Source organism: Mandrillus leucophaeus, unplaced genomic scaffold (assembly GCF_000951045.1).
Source record: "Mandrillus leucophaeus isolate KB7577 unplaced genomic scaffold, Mleu.le_1.0 Scaffold13, whole genome shotgun sequence".
In the NCBI taxonomy this organism is placed as follows: Eukaryota; Metazoa; Chordata; class Mammalia; order Primates; family Cercopithecidae; genus Mandrillus; species Mandrillus leucophaeus.
Genome location: NW_012101254.1, coordinates 401,813 through 420,851, shown reverse-complemented (window position 1 = coordinate 420,851; position 19,039 = coordinate 401,813). Strand labels below are relative to the sequence as shown.

At 46.0% G+C, this 19,039-nt stretch overlaps 1 protein-coding gene across 2 annotated transcripts in view; it reads right to left on the bottom strand.

The window, feature by feature from the left end:
- GALNT14 (polypeptide N-acetylgalactosaminyltransferase 14) overlaps window positions 1–19,039 on the bottom strand; it is a 237,259-nt gene that overhangs the window by 165,946 nt on the left and 52,274 nt on the right. The window contains exon 2 of one of the 2 annotated variants that reach the window (XM_011972547.1): window positions 10,396–10,516. The exons of the other annotated variant lie outside the window; for it this stretch is intronic. Coding sequence (XP_011827937.1) covers window positions 10,396–10,419 — 24 coding nt within the window. The 5' untranslated portion in view covers window positions 10,420–10,516. The remainder of the gene's footprint in view (window positions 1–10,395; window positions 10,517–19,039) is intronic. 2 annotated transcript variants of the gene reach the window in all.

Sequence of the window (19,039 nt, the reverse complement as noted above, 5' to 3'; positions counted from 1 at the left end):
AGATTGCACCACTGCACTCCAGAGATCATGCCACTCTACTGTAGCCTGGGTGACAAAGCAAGACTCCGTCTCAAAAAAAAAAAAAAAAAAAAAGAAAGGTCCATAACTAATAGCAAATGCACTTTGCATAGTGCAGAGCTACTCCTGTTCTACCTGCCCCTGAAAAGAAGCCACACTAGAGACAGTTCTGGGACATCGTTTCTGAACTCAGCAGCTTACCACTGCCCCCAGCAGACAGGGCAACAATGGGGCCCCTAGGTTAAGGTGAGGCTAGAGGACGAATAATAAAGCAGAAACAAAACAAACGTCCCTCAGCTGATGCATGGGTAAACAAAGGCAGCATATCCATACAATGGAATATTGTTTGCTAATAAAAAGGAACAAAGTACTGGCACATGCTACGGCATAGACCAACCTTGAGAACATCATGGTAAATGAAAGAGGCCAGCCAAGAGGCCATGTATTGTATGATTCTATTTATATGAAATGTACAGAAAAGGCAAATGAGTGGAGACAGAAAGCAGATTAGTGGTCACCTGGAGCTGAGTGGGGCATGGGAATTGAATGCTAATGGTATAGGGTTTCTTTTGGAGGTCAAAGATGTTCTAAAATTAGATTATGGTGCTGTTGTATAACCCTGAGAATACACTAAAACCATTGATCTTTACTTGTCATATGGGTAGATGGTATGGTATGTAGATTACATCTCAAAAAAGCTATTCTAAAAAATAAAAAGATGGGATTGCCACCTTTATCTTCCTTCTATAGAGAGGGACGGGGAGGAGGCCAAGATCTCAGAAACAGCATTAAACATTCTTGTTATTTACCACAAGGCCACTTAAGGAAGGTGACATTCTGTGTTTGTGAGAGTGTACTTGTCTACACAGAGGTTAGACAGTCTGAATCTGCCCTCTAATCACCGTATTTATCATTTATTGCATCCCTGTTATGTAGTAAGCACTTTGCTTATATTCCCTCAGTTCTTCTTCACAATAGCCCTATGAAGGAAACACTGTTATAATCCCCATTTTACAAATGAAGAAATGGAGTCTCTGTGAGGTTGAATGTGATACCTTACCCTGGGACGGGCAGACCCTGAGTGCCGGCGCTGGGATTTAAGCACACCCAGTGTGCTTAAATGAAGGCCCCAGGAGCCTATATTTATGGCGACCCAGGATCACAACCTCCCTGGAGCAGCAGGGCCTGAGCTTCCTGGAGGCTTGACACCCAAAAGTAAAAGCTCAACTCGCAACAGGAAGACGTCTTTTTCTTCCCGAGAGGCCTTGGGCAACAATGAGATGGATTTCCTTTTAAACGACTGTCCACTGTTGTGTGTGATAGCTCTTTGGTTTTATCTAATCCTGCTCAGTTCACGTTACTGCTGTCATTTGTCTCCTCCATCCCGATGGGGTGATGAACTGTCAGGCTCAGTGAGAAGCAGGCACTGAGACAGGAAGGAAAGAAATGCATCAAAGCTGGCCTGGACCAAGAGAAGAGGAAGAGGATGGCTTAATCAACCAGGGGCAAAGTTGCAATCCTTCCTGCGTCCGCTTACCCCACCCTCCGAGTCCCACGAAGCATCTTCCAAGTACCTCTGGGAGAAAAGAGAAGAGGCCAGAAGCCACCACTGGAGTGATGTCCCAGGAAGCTCACTACCCCATGGCAGGGCATACAGCAGGATCCCTCAACCAAGGACTTCTTCCCAGGTTGACCACGGGCTATTCCGCCATCCACTCGTTCACAAAGTACCTTCCTAAATTCAATCAGGACCTGGCACTCACCCAGCTTCCCAAAAGGAGCCCATAAGCATAAGGGATCAGTTTGGGTGTTAGAAAGGGGACCACTTAGGTCCCATTGTTCCTCTGGAAGAAACCTAGATATTGCCACACTATCTGGGTCTTGCCCAGGCTGTCTTGTCCTCAGGAACAGAGATGCTGAGAGACCGCTGGGTGTGCCCCTCACCTGAACGCCACCTCCCTCTGAAACCTGCCCATTTTACAAGCTTGCAGTTAGGCTCCCCAAACCCTGTGACTCATCCATTTTCTACCAGCCTGAAAAGTGCTCGGCAGCAATTTATCAGCATGCCCAAGGGGAGGCAGCTGACAGCCAGGAGCCAGCGCAGCTGAAACAAACAAGGGCAATGCTGTGAACCGCATTTCCAATTTTAATGCAAAATCTTGCCTCCTGAAGTCTGAATTTTTTTTCAGGTTCATCCAAATTCCAGCGTGTAGTCAGTCACATGCCCAAATCATTGCGTTGGTGGGATGATCCAAAATCCTTTGTCCAATTGCAAAATGGAAAATTTGGAAGTTTGAGTAATTTGATGTTTAAAGGATGCAGAGAGACTGGCCCTACCCAGGGACAGGCACTGTGCTTGCAGGAGCAGTAAGCGCTGTCTGGTCTCTATTAGCAAACAGGGACCAGGGCCTCCTCAGGCTTGGAGAAAATGAAAGTAGAACCAGGGTCATGGAATTGTAGATTACATGGGATCATTCTAAGTGAAGTAATTCAGGAATGGAAAACCAAATATCATATGTTCTCACTCATAAATGGGAGCTAAGCTATGAGGATGCAAAGGCAGAAGAATGACACAATGAACTTTGGGGACTCGGGGAAAGACCGGGAAGAGGGGAAGGGATAAAAGACTACAAATTGGGTTCAGTGTATACTGCTTGGGTGATGGGTGCACCAACAACTCACAAGTCACCACTAAAGAACTTATTCATGTAACCAGATACCCCCAGTTCCCCCAAAACTTATGGAAATAAAAAAATTTTTTTTAAAAAGAAAGTAGAACAAGGGTCAACCAAGAATGTGCCCAATATGAGTCTGAGTTCCTCCTGGACTTGACCTTTTCCAGCTCTTTTTTGAACAAAGAGTCCAGAGGACATCAGAGCATCCAGAGGATAATGGAGAGCCAGTGACTTTGAGGAGAGCAATTAGGAGCTGAAATCAACGGTGGACGGAAAAGCTTCATTCAGAAACTGGTGTCAAGTAACATCAGCTCCAACTGTCCCAGCCCCTTTCCCTGCCCACCTAGACAGAGAGGGCTCCACACAGCCAGACCCAAAGTGGTGGAGGCACTGTGAGTTCTGTCACTGCGTGTCCTGGGCCTACCTCTCCTGCCTTGACTGATGGCCTGGCTCACCTGGTCCCAGGAATCTGCTCCCCTGTCTCTAAGTTGCTCTGCGGCTCCTCCTTCTCATCTGAGCCTCCCTTCCTCTGACCACCCCCTGCCTTTGGATTCTGACAGCTCTCTGTTCCTTCAGACCCAACAGTGGGTTTCTGGGCTCTGGGGCGGGATGGACTGCAGAGTTTATAAGGCTGAGTGCAAAATGAAAATGCAGGCTTCTTGCTCAAAAGTCATTAAGAATTTCAAGACAGCAACAACAGAGCATGAAACCAAGAGCAGGCCCCCGTGCAAATGAGCAGACACACACCCAGAAAGCAGCCTGGAGATGCTGACTTAGCAACCACCAGTGGAGATGGTGTCCAGGAGACAGTGAGGCTGCAGGGTGGGGGCCGCTCACATGTGGCAGAAAGGAGAAGAGGGGACGGGGAGGAGTCAGAAAGGGAGATGTGCTAGAGACACGTGGAAGAACATGGAGAACCCAGAGCAAAAAGGAGCATTTCAAGATGGAAGGGCTGGAGGCACGATCTTCCCTGTGCTGTGGGGTACAGAGGTGGACGGCAAGGGCAGAAGGAGCTTGGTTATCTTCCTGGCGTCCAGTCAACTTCCTCCACTGTGTGTATGTCCCCTCTATCTCTCTCTCTCTCTCACACACACGCACACACACACACACACACACACACACACATGCACACATGCAGAGATACACAGGTCAAAATTTTTCTCCCTCTTACTCTCTTTTTTTGCTTTTGTTCCCTCATTGCTTTCTTCCTCTCTTTCATTCGCACCTTTGCCTGACCTCTCCTCTCTTTCATCCTCTTTCTGCCCTATATCTTTCCTTCTCTCATTTCCTTTCCGTTTCACAGCCCCTTACTGCGTTTTGCTTGGAAAATTCTGCCTTCTTTTGCCTTTCTCTTACTGGACTTACTGCCTTACAATCTGGAACTCCTGGAGCTGAAGGAGCCCTAGAGGATAACTAAGTCCAATTCCAAATGTGATATAGGCATCTCTCCTACAGGATCCTTCATTTCAGTGGACAGGGACAAAGTGACTTCCCTTGAAGCCTTCTAGACAGGAGGTAAGAGACGAGAGCTGTGCAGACTGGGCCACCAAGCAGTGATGTGCCAGACAGGGTGGCTCAGTCCAAAAGGACTCCTAACCCAGTGCTCCTTCTGTGACATGTGACGTATCTGCCTTGCTCTGGGCTTGCTGTCTACTTGTGCCTTCTTTGAGCCCTATATTTTTTACACATAATAATAAATTGGTTTTTGCTCTTTAACAGTTGAGTGTTAGATGCACGGAAGATGTCAACAGGCAAAGAACCGAAGTTCTGGGGAAATACTAGGAGCTTCAGGGCACAGGCAATCTTTACAGGGAGAATTCCTCCCTGGACTGCTTAAGTGATGGCAGCAATTGGTCATCTGGGATAGTATGTAAGGGCTTCCAATCTGGAATCAAACCACCCCCAGCTCCAACACTAACCAGCTGCATGACCTTGAGCAAGATATGCAGGGTCAGTGCTCCAGGGTCCTCGTCTACAAAATGGGAATATGATGAATAGGGACTCACTCTATGGGATTTTTGTGAGGTTTGGATAATAGAAACAACTTTGCCCTATGTCTGGCATATGATATGCGCTCAAAACATGTTAGTTATAAACATGGGACTTAAATATAAATATTTTTTGCATGTTGACTATATGCAGATATTGTTCTAGACATGGGAAACAGAGTAGTCAACAAAACAAAGACTTTGCCCTTGTGGAGCTTGCATTCTAGTGGAAGAGAAGGACATATCAGTCGATAAATTATCTCTACTATGATGAAAAATCAATTTGGGGAATAAAGAGGAAGGGGGAGCAGCATTTGGGGAAGGATGCAAGGGAAGGCTCCTCTAAATAGGGTAATCATGCAGCTTCCCAGAGGGAAAACAACTGCAAAGGCCCGAGACATGCTGTGTAAAGTTTAAGGACCAGTTAGGGGCCGGCGGGACTGGGGCAGGAAAGTGAAAGAGAGAAGAAAGGAGATGAAGTCGGGGTGGCAGGGAAGGAGGTGCCAGCTCATATGTGGCTTTGGAGTCCTTGATGAGGACTGTACATTTTATTCTAAGTGTGGCAAACAGCCACTAGAGGGTTGTGACTTGGGGTTTGACTTGGATTCACATTTTCAAATACCATTAGCCTGTGTGGGCAAAAGACTAAAAGGACACCGTTGCAGACTGCTGGATGGTCTAAGTGAGAGAAGATGGTGGCAGCTGTGCTAAGGGGAGGAGCAGAAGCCTCTCCTTCCATTACCACACAGGACCTCTGCCTTAGACCATGCTGGCTACTTGTCTACCTGCATATTTATTTGGGCCCTGAGTTCTCTGTGCATAGTAATAATTAAATGGGGTTTTACAACAGCTGCCTGTGAGTTGAGGACCCAGAAGAGGTAAATGTGGATGAGAAATGGCCCCACGGTGCAGAGGAAGTAGGAAATAGAGGACTACAGCTCACTGCCCAGGAGAGGACACAGGGTGACGGGAGACGGCGCCAAGCAGGCAGTGCCAAGCAAAGCACACAGCCTACAGATCCAGCCCTGATGGGTCCAACTCTGAGCTGCCTGACCTTGGAGAAGTTGCTTGACATCCCAAGCTTTGGCTTCCTCATCTGTGAAATGGAGCTAACAAGGGGCAGCTGCTGTGAGTGCCCGTGATAGTCCATATGCAGAGCTGGGCACACAACAGGGGTTCGACAGCCCCTGTGCATCTTTGGGTTTTGGTTTTTTTTTTTTTGGCTTAAAACCACCACTGTTTTTTATTTCTCACATCTCTGGGTAAGCTTGGGATTCTGCTGACCTGGGCTGGGCGGGTTGATCCAGGCTGGGCTCACTCATGCTGTCTATGGGCAGCTTACAGGTCTGCCTGGGGCTAACTGGTTCAGGATGGTCTCAGCTGGGAAGTCTAGGCCCTGCTACACACGATCCTTCATCCTGCAGTAGCGGCTACTATACTTGTTCTTAGGCAGTGGTAGAGGTCTAAGAGGGAGACAGAGAGAAAAAAGAGAGAAGAAGGGGGAGAGAGAACACGCATGCAAGCCCTCTTGGAGCCCAGACTCAGAATTTTCTTATTATCACTTCTACAATATTCTATTGGCCGAAGTAAATCACAGCCAGCCCAGACTCAAGAGGTAGAGACACTGACTCTCTTGACTCAGACTGTGAAGGCTGTGGATACTGAGAAGAATAGGAAAACTGGGGCCATGCTGTCCTCAACCTATGGCAACAGGATCTAGGATGTAACTGTGGTTTTGCCCATGTATCTTAATATGGTTGGGATATTTGTCGCCTCCAAATCTCATGTTGAAATGTAATCCCCAGGGTTGGAGGTGGGGCCTGGTGGGAGGTGTTTAGGTCGTGAGAGCGGATCCCTCATGAATGGCTTGGTGCTGTCCCTGTGATAATGAGAGTGAGTTCTCGCTCTGAGTTCACATAAGATCTGGTTGTTTAAAAGCGTGTGGCACACCCTTCCTTCTCTTGCTCCTGCTCTGGCCATGTGAGATGCCTGCTTCCCCTTTGCCTTCTGCCATGATTGGAAGTTTCCTGAGGTCCTTGCCTGAAGTAGATACCAGCACCACGCTTCCTGTACAGCCTGCAGAACCTTGAGCCAATTAAACCTCTTTCCTTTATAAAGTGCCCAGTCTCAGGTATTCCTTTAGAGCAAAGCAAAAGCAAACTAGCACACATCTTTTATATGCAAATGTGTCTCATGCATCTTTGAGCCTCCACCCACCTAGAAGCTGCTCCTAAAACGTTTGTTGATTGATCTGGAAGCAATCAGAAACAATCTCTGCGTCCTGGAGATCGGCTTGAAAAGTGTTTCTTGAATGATGCAGAATGTGTGTCACAGCTAGATATGGCAGCATTTCCGAGAAATAGAGAGGCACGGCAGGGAGAGGCTCAGCTGGCCCGTGCCCAGCCCTGAGAGTGACAGCGTGTTTACAAGAGCTATTAGGGGCTGCTGCTCCTCTGTGCTCACAGGATGATTTACTCCACCAGGACTGCCCGGCTGCTGCTTTTCCTTTCACTGCTGAATTGATGACTGAATCACACATATTCAATTTCAATAACATGATTTCACTTCGAGGCAGGCAGGAAGTTCAAAGCCCACTGTCAGAAGACTCTTCCCCTACGCTGGGTTCTGCAACTCTGGCAAGTTCTACAGACACATTTGTGAGTGAGGGAAAGAAATCTCTCTAAAGCACCCCACAAACAACTCTGACAGCCCCAAGTCCCATAAAAGCAGGGGCTGCATCTGGTTGTCTGGCAGAGAATTCCCTGAGCACAGTGCCTGACACCTACTTTTATGAATACTTCTAGACTGAATGATTCGACCTATCCATCTACCTGGTCAGAAGCTGTCTTAACTCGAGCAGACACAGATCACCAGCAGACTTGGAAACCACTGTGTATAGATAACAGCTAGAAGAACTGGAGAAAAGAGTTGAGTAGGAAGGAGACCAGGACATGATGCTGCCCACAAATATTCAGTGAGTAGTCCTACTCAAGTCTCCTCCCATTTATTGAGTACCCACCATGCACCACACAATACAATCCTTCTAACAAGTCTTCAAAGTCTATTCGATGACTCATATTCTCTGCACGAAGAAACTAAGGCTCCGAGAAGTTCAGTGACTGGCCCAAGAGGACGTAGCCCTAAGTGCCAGGCAAGCATGCTACCCAATGTCTCATCCACAGCACCATACTTCAGAACCCACTCTGCTCCTGTCTCCACTCCCGCTCTGAGACCACCATCCTCTAGAGATCCCTTTTCTGTGAAAAGCCTATATCAATCAGCATACAGTGGCATGGCACAGGTCCTACAGAAATGGCCACTGGAGGATGAGGTCACCAACATTTCCATGGGGTAAGTCCCGTTTAATCCCTGTTGCAAATGCAAAAGAAGCACTAGATAGGGGTGTGTATACATATATTTTTACATGTACATATACATTTAGTGGCCTCAAGAAACTCAATCCATTTGAAAAAATTGGAAACTATGAATAATGCAATAATACTGTCTTATTGATTTAGACAGTAAATATCAAAGGTAGGAAATGATATGATTTGTCACCCAAACTGGAACACTTTTAAGAATAAAGAAAGGCACTGCTCTTGGACAACAGGTGTAAATTCATACTAGCCAAGATGAACCAGGACTTAAGATCACCATAGCTAGATGATCATAAGTCCCAAAGTGAGGGACGCTCAGCTTTCCAGTGCCTTATACAAGCGCTGAATTTTGCACAATGCCACTCCATCCCTCATGGCAACAGCACTGATTGTAGATGTTGTAGAGAAAGAGTAATGATTATTGTTGCTATTTATATTAGTATAGTAACAATCCTTGTAATAATTGCAGCTTCTGTTTATTACACTCTGCAGAAAATGTGCCATGCTATTACAAACATCACCTCATTTGTTTCTCACAGTGATAAGCAGTGGGCATTTTTAGACTCACTTTACAGACAACTAAAACAGGTGCAAAGAGGTTAGGATAAATGACAACCCCAAGGTCACAGAAGTGAGTATTCCAGTGCAGGACAGTCTGATTTTAAAGGATCTCATCTTAATTACAAGCTACAGGTCTTCCCATTATTTCTTTTTATCTACATTCCTCAAGAAACTTATGAAATCTAATATACGCACCCATCTTTTACCATTCACAACTCAACTTCTATCATCTCCAGCAGTTTCCTTCTCTCCATTTTAACATCTGTCTCCCTCTTTAACTTCTGTCCTTTTCCCTTCAGTTACCTCAGGAAATATTTTATCCTCTCTCTAAATATTTCTTTCCCCATCTTCATTGCTGCTGCAAACCTCCAAAGATATTAGTCTTGTCTGATAAGTCTATGAGTCTCTTTATCAGGGCAAACGAAAGCTTAGGTTGCAAAATGAAATTTTAAATGATAAACAGCTTTATCATTCAATAATGACATTGAAAGTACCCAGAAGTCCCCTTTCAGAATCCCCAGAAATCTTCATTTACCTCCTTATCTTTCTTTAATTAAACCAACTTTTCCCTGACGACCAGGAAAATACACACATTTCTCACTCAATTCTATCACCTTTGGGTGTCATTCCTTAATTAGCAAGATAGCCACCTCACTTCCCAGTTTCCATTGCGTGTGCATAGCTTTTCAGTTACAGTCTAGGTTAAAAGGTTATTCTGGGTTGGCTGAGGCACCTGATCAAGATTTATCATGTCGCGTCCACAGAGGAATGTATAGTAGGTTACAAAATGGAGTTGTGGAGCCTAGCTTAATGAAAGAGTGAGACCAGGCCAGGCCAAGAGGCTGGAGCAAGTTGGAAGAAAACAGCTCAAGTCAGAAGTTGAGGACATTGCTATGTGCCAGAGGTGAAAGTGCAGGACAAAATGGAAAGAGGCAAAGGTGAACTTGAGAAGAGACTGACTCCAGTGGAGACAGTGCTGGTTCTAAAAGGAGCAGGCTGGAAAATAGCCCAGGACCGATTATGTTCATTAGTCAATAGGGACAACAGCTGAAAAGTATCAGGCGTAAGCTACGGCAGGGAAAGTTCAGGCTCATTAGGAGGAGAAAACTTGAATGGTAATGATCCTCCTGGCCAACTTTCAAGTTTTAGCAAGGCTGTGAAAATGTTAATGAGGTTGGATAACATTAGACGATCGTAAGTTCACCTGGTCAGGCCCCCGACCCCGTCTTAATGGGCCTCCTCCTTATCAAAGGAACACAGATTGATAAGAAAACCCTATTATTGTTTTAAAGGCTACCAGAAAATTGTCCTCAGAGTTAAAGCCAACTAAGCGGCTTATAGAATAAAGGATCTAAGCCTGAATTTTTCATCAAAGCAATCCTAGGTAGATTTGGCCTTCCAAAGGCTTCTCTTCCCACTCCCTGGAGCCAGATCAAATCAATCCCATTCACCCTGCGCTATGCCTGGCTGATGTGAGCTGTCTTGAGGCTAACCCTACAGAAGTACCAGAACCAGGGGGCTCTCAGGCCCTGGGGCCACACCGCATGCTCAGGACAGGGAAAGGCAAACATTCAGAAGCTGAATTGCATGGTGAGACTACAGGCTGAAAAGCAGGCAAGCAGGCAGCATCCGAGAACAGCACAGGCACACAAGATGAAGGCAAGGGGCAAGATACAGGCCTGGGAGAACCCAGGCACAGGAGAGCAGGGCAAAGCAGGGCAAAGTAGGGTTTGGGGACCAGGAGAGCAAAGGACTACAAATTCAGTTCTGACTCACTGGACATGCCTCATCTTGGGCCATGGCTGTTCCATGCCTGGGAGGGAGAGCAGGGGAGCTACACTGGGGTGCTGAAATTGCATTCAGAATGAAATGGGTCAGCTGCAAAGTATTTTCGATTCTAGAAAACATAAATACATGAAAACGCATATTACAATATTTGGCACAGGTGACCACACCTTTGGGCCACCAGCTTATTTGAACGCAGTGCCATTGCCCAGGCTCCACATCAGTGTGGAAGTTGGATGGACAGGAAGGATTCTCTCCCAATTAGGAAGCCACACTTCTAGGGATGATGGCTTCTGGGTGAGGCTTCCATTCACTGGTTATATGGCAGACGCACCTGACAGCATCAGGACATACCCTGAGAATGACCCTGTTTGGAAGACGCACCTGAATGTGTGTTCACAGTTCTGAGCTAAGAAATCTGGGGGTGACCAACCCGGAGAGTCATTCCTTACCTAACAGGAAGAGCTGAGCCCTCAGACTGTCCTGAGGAACTCTGGCCTTACAGGTGATCAAAGCCTTGTGTCTGGGGTTAAATGAAGGCTGCCAGGTGGAGGTTGTTAAGGGAAGGGTGCTAAGTCAAAACGGTAGATGAACAGCATGCTTTGTGTAAGTGGTTGTGATTCTCCTGCCCAGCCTGCTGCCACCAGACCTCCCTGTAAGTTACCCTCCTGTTAACAAAACCGTACATCTTATGTGTTGGCTCTGGGTCTCTTCTTCAGCCTCTTGGACATAGTGTCACCCCTGTTGAGGTTAAAAGGGGTCTGGCACAACACTAACAAAGTGGCGGTATCAGATAAGAGCACCCCACGGGCTTCCTTAATGAGGTACAGTCCCGCAACACAACACTGGTCCCCCATTCTGGGCAGAGAGGAGGCTCATGTAGCTCAGCCCCTACTGCAGCTACTCCCTCTGGTGGTCACTTCCCAGGCACTGGGCTCTCCTGCTGCTCCCAGGGAAGGCAAGAGCTGGACATTCAGGGAACTGCTCTGGCTTCCAGCAGTCCTGCATTTGGCCAGTTCCCTGCAACCTGGTGCCCAAATAGGTTGGTTTAGGCAGGCATGAGCCCTGCAGGCATCAGGATGCCCACTCAAAGGGATGCAGTGAAACACATCAATGAAAACAGTGCATGGAGCAAAATCAGAGCTGACCAAAAAGAGTTTAAATGGAACAGGTCAAAGAAAAGCAGAATATGCAGTGAAAACATTAACTCAAGTGGGTCTGGCCACCTGAAAATTGGACTATGATACTCAGCACCTTAGGTAAGGATGAAAAACCAAACCAAACACATTATGCTGAATAATGGGGAGAATAAGGTTATCAGATAAACTATAGGACATTGGTTAAGTTTCCATTTTAGATATAGGATGACTAATTTTTTAGTGTGTCCCAAATACCACAAGTCATACTAAACTTATTTGTTGTTTGGTTGAAATTTCAGTTCAACTGGGTGTACTCTATTTTTATTTGCTAAATCTAACATCCCTGCTAGAACTAAGTGGTGTCCATTCCATTCTCAGACTCTTAAGTGCAGCCCTGTACAAGTCCAGCAAAGGTCAGCTGTAAATGAGTAACAGTTAGATGTTTGTATATACAGAACTGTTTTCTTTAAAAAACAAATCACTGCTTTGCAGAGAGGAAGATGAAGAGAAGAAATTGTCTAAATTCAAGAATGACTTATTAAAGAAAACCCCCTGTCCTGGGAGTCTCAGATGACATGGTTTCTCATCCCAGGCTTTGTGACCTGTGCAAGTCACTTCATTTTTACATGAAAGTGTTAGTTTGAGGATGGAACTAGGAAATCACTGGGTTCTGTTAAACCCTAATGTTATGATTCTATCCAATTAGAACTATGTGAATGGGGGAAATGTATTTATGTTCTAGATCCTAGGAAAACAAAATTGGAAGACACCTGTTTCAGCTTGAAAGATGCAGATACTTAATTTTCTGGCAGATACAGAATATATGTGGCCACGTTCTAAGAAATGATGTCATGGGGCTAAGCCAGAAACATGCTCAGAAAGGATGGAGATAAAACCATAAACTCAAGATTGTTATTTGGCCTCAAGATGTAAGGGGTTCCTCCCAAATATTCTGAGGCTAATACGATGGAAGAGAAGCATGCCCCTCCCTAACACAGCCCTATCTAAGACGATATCTCATTCCAAACGCATTGTTGCTGTGAGAATACTTTCCGAAAATAAAACCCAGTGGATCCTAGTGAAGAGAATCTTTTCAGATATGGTAAAGCTCAGTTAATCATGAATGATACTGATAAGGCCTTGTGAAGGTCACTCCAATAGCCGGCAGAAGTCAAGTATATGGATTCGTGGCAATAATGAAGACAAATATCAAGTTTGTCATTACAGCTATTTCTTCTCTACACATAACAAGAATGTTTTCCAAAGGAGACTGATTCAGTCTAAACTTGAAAATCATTTGGGAACTACAAAAGTTGAAAAGCTTACCTTTCTTTTCTAACATAAAAATAAGCAGGAAGGAAAGGGTAAAGACTGAGTTAACTCCAAAATATAATATTACAAATGTTTTGGGTTGGACCTGCCTCAAACAGTCCAATTTATCTCAGCAAAAAACACATTTTTACACTTATAGCAAAAAATAGTTAAACATTCCAAAGTGCACATGCTTATTTTGTTGGGAAAATTATACACATTTGTTTGATTAGCTTTGGTAAATAAAATAACCAAGTCATCACTCAAGACTCAGACGTGGCTGCAAAATTGATTCAATGAAATGTCAAAATAAATCATAGCTTAAAAATGCATGGTATGTAACTTCTAAAAATGAAAACCACATCTATCTCTGTCAGAGTTGTGAAGACTGTGCCTTAAAATTATATCAAAAATGAATGCAGTTTTGAAGGAAAAATATTGATTTAATCGACTCTTCCTGACTAGTGATTCAAATCATGATTTGAATCAATTTGATTTTAATCGAGCCCACCCTATCCAAAAGTCATTTATACGTGCCTTTGGAGTGCAAGATGTTATTTTCAGCAGCCTATTTATCTTCCTAGTTATAGGATACTCAGACTGATATAAAAAGAGTGGTACTGTCTATGTCACATCAACAGGGCAGGGAGCAGAGGCTCCTACAAACTTACCTAGTTGCAAATAATCCCAGTAAGGTCAAACACGCACCAACTACACGTAATAAGGGACTGACCAACAGTCTCAAGGATGCCAGGACCTGAAATCAGGCAGAGTCCTGGGACAGTCAGTGGACTGCAGACAGTCCCAGCAACAGGGAAGAAGAATGCTTCCTGACCTACAGATAACACACAAAAAGCAGGGCACTTGGCCTCAGGCAGGGGCCAAGGCAGCCTCAGGATCCAGAAAGCAGACAGAAAGGCCAAGTCTCTACAAACAGTTCAAGGGCAACTCTTGTCTCTTGCAGAACTCTGAGATGTGGGAGGTGAGGAACAAGGCTGGCCTCAATCACCGAGGCTATAATAGTCAGCAGGTCTCAGTCACAGATGGAGCTGAAAGCCAGAGATCAGGACAAGGCAGATGCTCGGAGAAAGCCAGCTTCTAGAACCAAAGGACTAAGGGGCTGACCCGAAACTGAAAACATGAATTAGGTACTCAGGGCAATCATGCAAGGGTTGATCGGGTGAACTAACTGTAACCTCTGCCTCTGCTGCCTGAGGGTATTATCTACCTCATAAAAAATTGTAAGTGTGTGGCATAAGTCTTGGCATATGGAAAGTGTTCAATGTTAGTTACTGATGATAATGATGATGATAAAAAGGAAGAAATAATAATAAAAAAGCAATCGACTGGGCACGGTGGCTCACACCTATAATCCCAGCACCTTGGGAGGCCAAGGCGGGTGGATCATGAGGTCAAGATCCACTGAGACCATCCTGGCCAACACGGTGAAACCTTGTCTCTACTAAAAAGACAAAAATTAGCTGGGCGTGGTGGCACATGCCTGTAGTTCCAGCTACTTGGGAGACTGAGGCAGGAGAATCACTTGAACCTGGGAGGCAGAGGTTGCAGTGAGCCGAGATCACGCCACTGCACTCCAGCCTGGTGACAGAGCATGACTCCGTCTCAGAAAAAAGAAAAAGAAAAAGAAAAAAAAAGAAATCTGCTACTATTAATAATAATAATAATAATGTAGTCTGCTAGGGTATCCAGCGGTCCAGTTTGCCCAGGATTGGAGGGCTTCCCAGGATATGGGGCATCCAGTGCTATCACTAGAAAGAGCCAGGCAAACTGGAATGCTTGACAATTCTGTCCCTGCCATGCACCCAGCCTGATCGACAGGGCATGGGTTGGGTCAGAACCTGCAGATGGCCTTAAGTGCCTTTAGCTATGGGGATCAGACAAGGGTGGAAGCAGGGAGCCAAGCACCACACCTTCTTGGAGGTATAACTGAGTTTGTTGTATGAGGATCATGGTCTGGCTTTTCCCTTCAAGGCACCTGGTGAAAGGAATGTAGTGAATCGATAATCATTAACGAGCTGTCTGGTCTAATCATTTTCTCCCATTAGTTCCAGTTAATAAGAAAACAGAACAAGGAGGGAGGAGGAGGAGGGTGAGGAAGCAGGATCTGGCCATGTCTGGGTTCACTGAGTTTCAGCTGATCTCAAAGGTTCCATCCTTCACCCAGTTTTAACCTCCAGCCTATGCCCCACTGCATGAGTCTGGCACAAGGCAAGCACTCAATCTATATGCACAGTATCCGAGAAAGCTGAGCGGTGGGGTTGGGATCAGATCTGCAGCCTCCTTGGACGTCTCTTTGTGGAAAGGTGTAGGTGCCCGGCTAGGAATCACTGTGACGAAGCCATGGTTCAGTGGGCAGGCACTGCTGCCCTGTACTAGGCAGCCCGAGGTCCAAGTCCTTCCCTATGTGTGATCTGAGGACAGGGCAGTTACACAACCTTGCACCTGCTCCCGCTCAGGCTGCTGCTGCTGAGTCCTAAAACAGCAAAAGCAAGGAGAAGCCGGAGAAGTGCTGGTGAAAGGCTGGGTGGTTGGTGAGCTGCCGGGGATCCCGCAGTTTCCTCAGGGATTTGGGGGTGGATTTAGGAATATGATATCTAGAGGTTGCTTGTATATAGCCCAGTAGGGGAGAAAGAGCCCTGGATTCAAAGTCAGAACCTGGATGTTTATCTCAGCTCAGCCACCCCACAAATGCAGCTCAGCTAACACATACTGAACAAGCATCAGGACTGGCCACTGTGTGGGATACTTCCTTCAATTTTATCCTTTTATCTTCAACACAATGCATTATTATCCCCCATTTTATTGATAAGGAAACGGTCTCAAAGAGGTGGAAACTGAGGCTAAGAGAGGTAAGCTGGTCAAGACAACATACTACATATACATGGTTCAGTGTGTTGGCTGAAGCTCAAAGAGGTGATGCTGGAATCTTGAAGACATGGGACAGGACAGGGACTGGGAACATGTACTGAAGTGATGATGGCTGATTCAGGAAACAAAGGATCTCAAGGCCAGAGGAAAGCCTTTTTTGGACCAGGCAGCCAGCATGGCATGTAAAGCACTGCAGTTCATGTGTCTAGCTCCAGATGTTTATAAAGCACTTTAGTGCCCTGAGCTGATACTCAGCTTGCCTGGGCCATGGAGTGGGGCTATATTCTTGGAAACACTGCTAATGGGAAGCATGGGTGCAAACATCTCAAACAAGACGAATAATAGGTTTCTCTGCTCCTTGGTAGCTGAGCAGCCTAATGCAAGTCATTTAACCTCCCTGAACCTCAGTCTCTTCATCTAACCTGGCTCACCCATAGCTGGTGTGAGAATTAAAGGTAATGTGTGTGGCCGAGTGCAGTGGCTTCATGCCTGTAATCCCAGCACTTTGGGAGGCTGAGGCAGGTGGATTGCCTGAGGTCAGGAGTTCAAGACCAGCCTGGCCAACATGGTGAAACCCCATCTCTACTAAAAATACAAAAATTAGCCAGGTGTGGTGGCATGCACCTGTAATCCCAGCTACTCAGGAGGCTAAGGCAGGAGAATTGCTTGAACCTGGGAGGCAGAGGCTGCAGTGAGTGCCGAGATCGCACCATTGTACTCCAGCCAGGGTGACAGAGTGAGACTCCATCTTAAAAAAAAAAAAAAAAAAAGTAACGGGTGTGGCATGCTTTGTACTGCATGGGATACAGTGTAGTACTCCATGCAGGGGAACATCATTCAAGCACATTTGCTAAGCTGCCAGGTAAAGCCAAATGAAAGCTATCTGACTCTTCCATTAGTGGCATTTAACCATGCCAGACTAATTTGTCTAACTAGAAATCTGACCCGAAATCTCCATGCCCCACTCCCTCATCTTCCAGGCATTCAGAAAGGCAGGCTTGGATCTCCTTGGCACATTTACTACCAGGGACATCAGGGCACCCCAGAGCTATCAGGATAATGAGAAGGGCCTCCAGAGAGAGGGAGGAGCTGGTACTAAAGCATGACCTTCAGGGCCTCAAAAAGATGCTCCCAAGAATGGCTGCAGAAGAGTTCAACTCCAAGTCAATGACAACAAGGGAAGGTTAATCACAGGAAGGCACAGGGCCACAGGGCAGAAGGCACATGGGGTAGGCAGGGAAGTCAGCTTCTGCTGCACCCTGGCCTGGGCACTGATGTGTTCCATGCCACAGCACCTGGGAAAACTCAGTCCCCTGATTTCCACCACGTCTATCACCCAGTCCCCTCTATCATCCCTGACTTCCACCACCTCTGTCTCCTCTGGTATCTCCCTCCACCCTCGCGGGCTCATGAGAAGTCTCTTCATTTCCTTTTGGTGCACTGCAGGGGCCCCTCAGCTCCTCTGTGCTGTCTTGAACTGATGCCCAGTTATTTTCCACATGTGACACGTGCTCTGCCACCATCACCTCCTGTATGAGTCCATTTTCATACTGCTATGAAGAAATACCTGACACTGGGTAATTTATAAAGAAAAGGGTTTGCTGGACTCACAGTTCCACATGGCTGGGGAGGCCTCACAATCATGGCAGAAGGCAAGGAGGAGCAAGGACAGGACTTACATGATGGCAGGCGAGAGAGTGTGTGCAGGGGAACTGCCCCTTATCATACCATCAGATCTCATGAGACTTATTCACTATCACAAGAACAGCACCGGAAAACCCGACCCCGTGATTCAATCACCTCCTACCAGGTCCCTCCTATGACATGTGGGGATTATGGGAGCTACAATTCAAGATGAGATTTGGGTGGGGACAAAGTCAAGCCATATCATTTCCCCACCCCGGCCATTAGGTCTTCACTACCTCCTAGGATCTCTGGACTTGGACCACACACTACTCTGGACTAAACCTTGGTTTTCAGGCACATAGAGCTGCTAGCACTCAACTCGCGGTTACCCTCTAAGAAGTCACTACCTTTAATTACACAAGTCAGCACAGGCACCCAGCCTTGGGACCGTCCTGCTGAGCAGGTCCCTGCAGTGCCTGGTCTCAGCCATGCTCCTCATCACCAGGCTGTATAGCTTATAGCTCCCTGGGCCCCTGACCTTTTCCTTTCCCTCCCGCTCCAGGCATTTCTACTGCAGAAGAATGTGACCTTGAGCAAGTAACTTCATCCCTGGATCTCGGTTTTCACAACCGTAAAGATAGAAGTCATATGAATGATGTTAGCAGTTTTTCAACCTTTCAGTGTGAAAAAACCCCATGAAAGGGTATACTTTTACATACATTAACTAAGAAAATGCATGAAGATAAAGAGGACCTGTGAACTTAGTAATATCTTCAAATAAATCTATATTTTATTTATTACAACCCCATCATTTGAAAAGTAGTACACATATGAGTGAGATTTATTATTTAGTCCTCCTGTACCTAAGGAATGATTGGTGCACTATGGACTCTTGGACCCAGGGTAATAATTCCACCACTCCCCCATGGGTTCATAGCCTGCAGATTGGCAAACAGCAGACTAGACAACCTCCAAGGGGTCATAAATTCAACAAAGACTTTCAAGGTCATAAATTCAACAAAGACTTACAAAGCACCTGCTAGGATGGATACATTCTAATTAGGGAGACAGATAAAATCCAAGAGAACAAATTTTAAAGTAACCACTTAATTATGGTAACTGGTAAAAACCCAAGACCAATCTAAAAAATGAGGCACCATGGGGGAATGTGGCCTTTTAGACAGAATGGTAGAAGGCTTCTCTGGTTAGTAACATTTGACCATATGACCCAGAAGATGAAAAGGCATCAGCCATAAGAAAGGGACGGGTGGGGAGAAGAAGGCAAAAAGCATTCCAGGCAGAAGACACAACTTCACAAATGCTCTGAGAAGGGTGCCAGTGTGGGCTGTTGAAGGACATTTATGGGTGCGGATGAAGACATAGGGAGCAAATTATAGAAGGAAAAATAGCAATTCTGTCTGGAAGTATTAAGTTTAGGAGTATACATGACCTCCAAGTGGGAATGTTGACACAACTGAATATAAGAGGAGGTTAAAATTCAGAGATAACTGTGCTAGAAATACACATTTAGGAGTCAACAGAGAGAAGATATTCCAAATTCTGAAAAGTAAGGGGATCTACTGAGGGGAGGGCAGGGGACAGGAGGAGACAAAAGAGGAGAGGGGAAGGGAGGGGAGGAAAGGGGAGGGGAGAGGAGAGGAGAGGAGAGG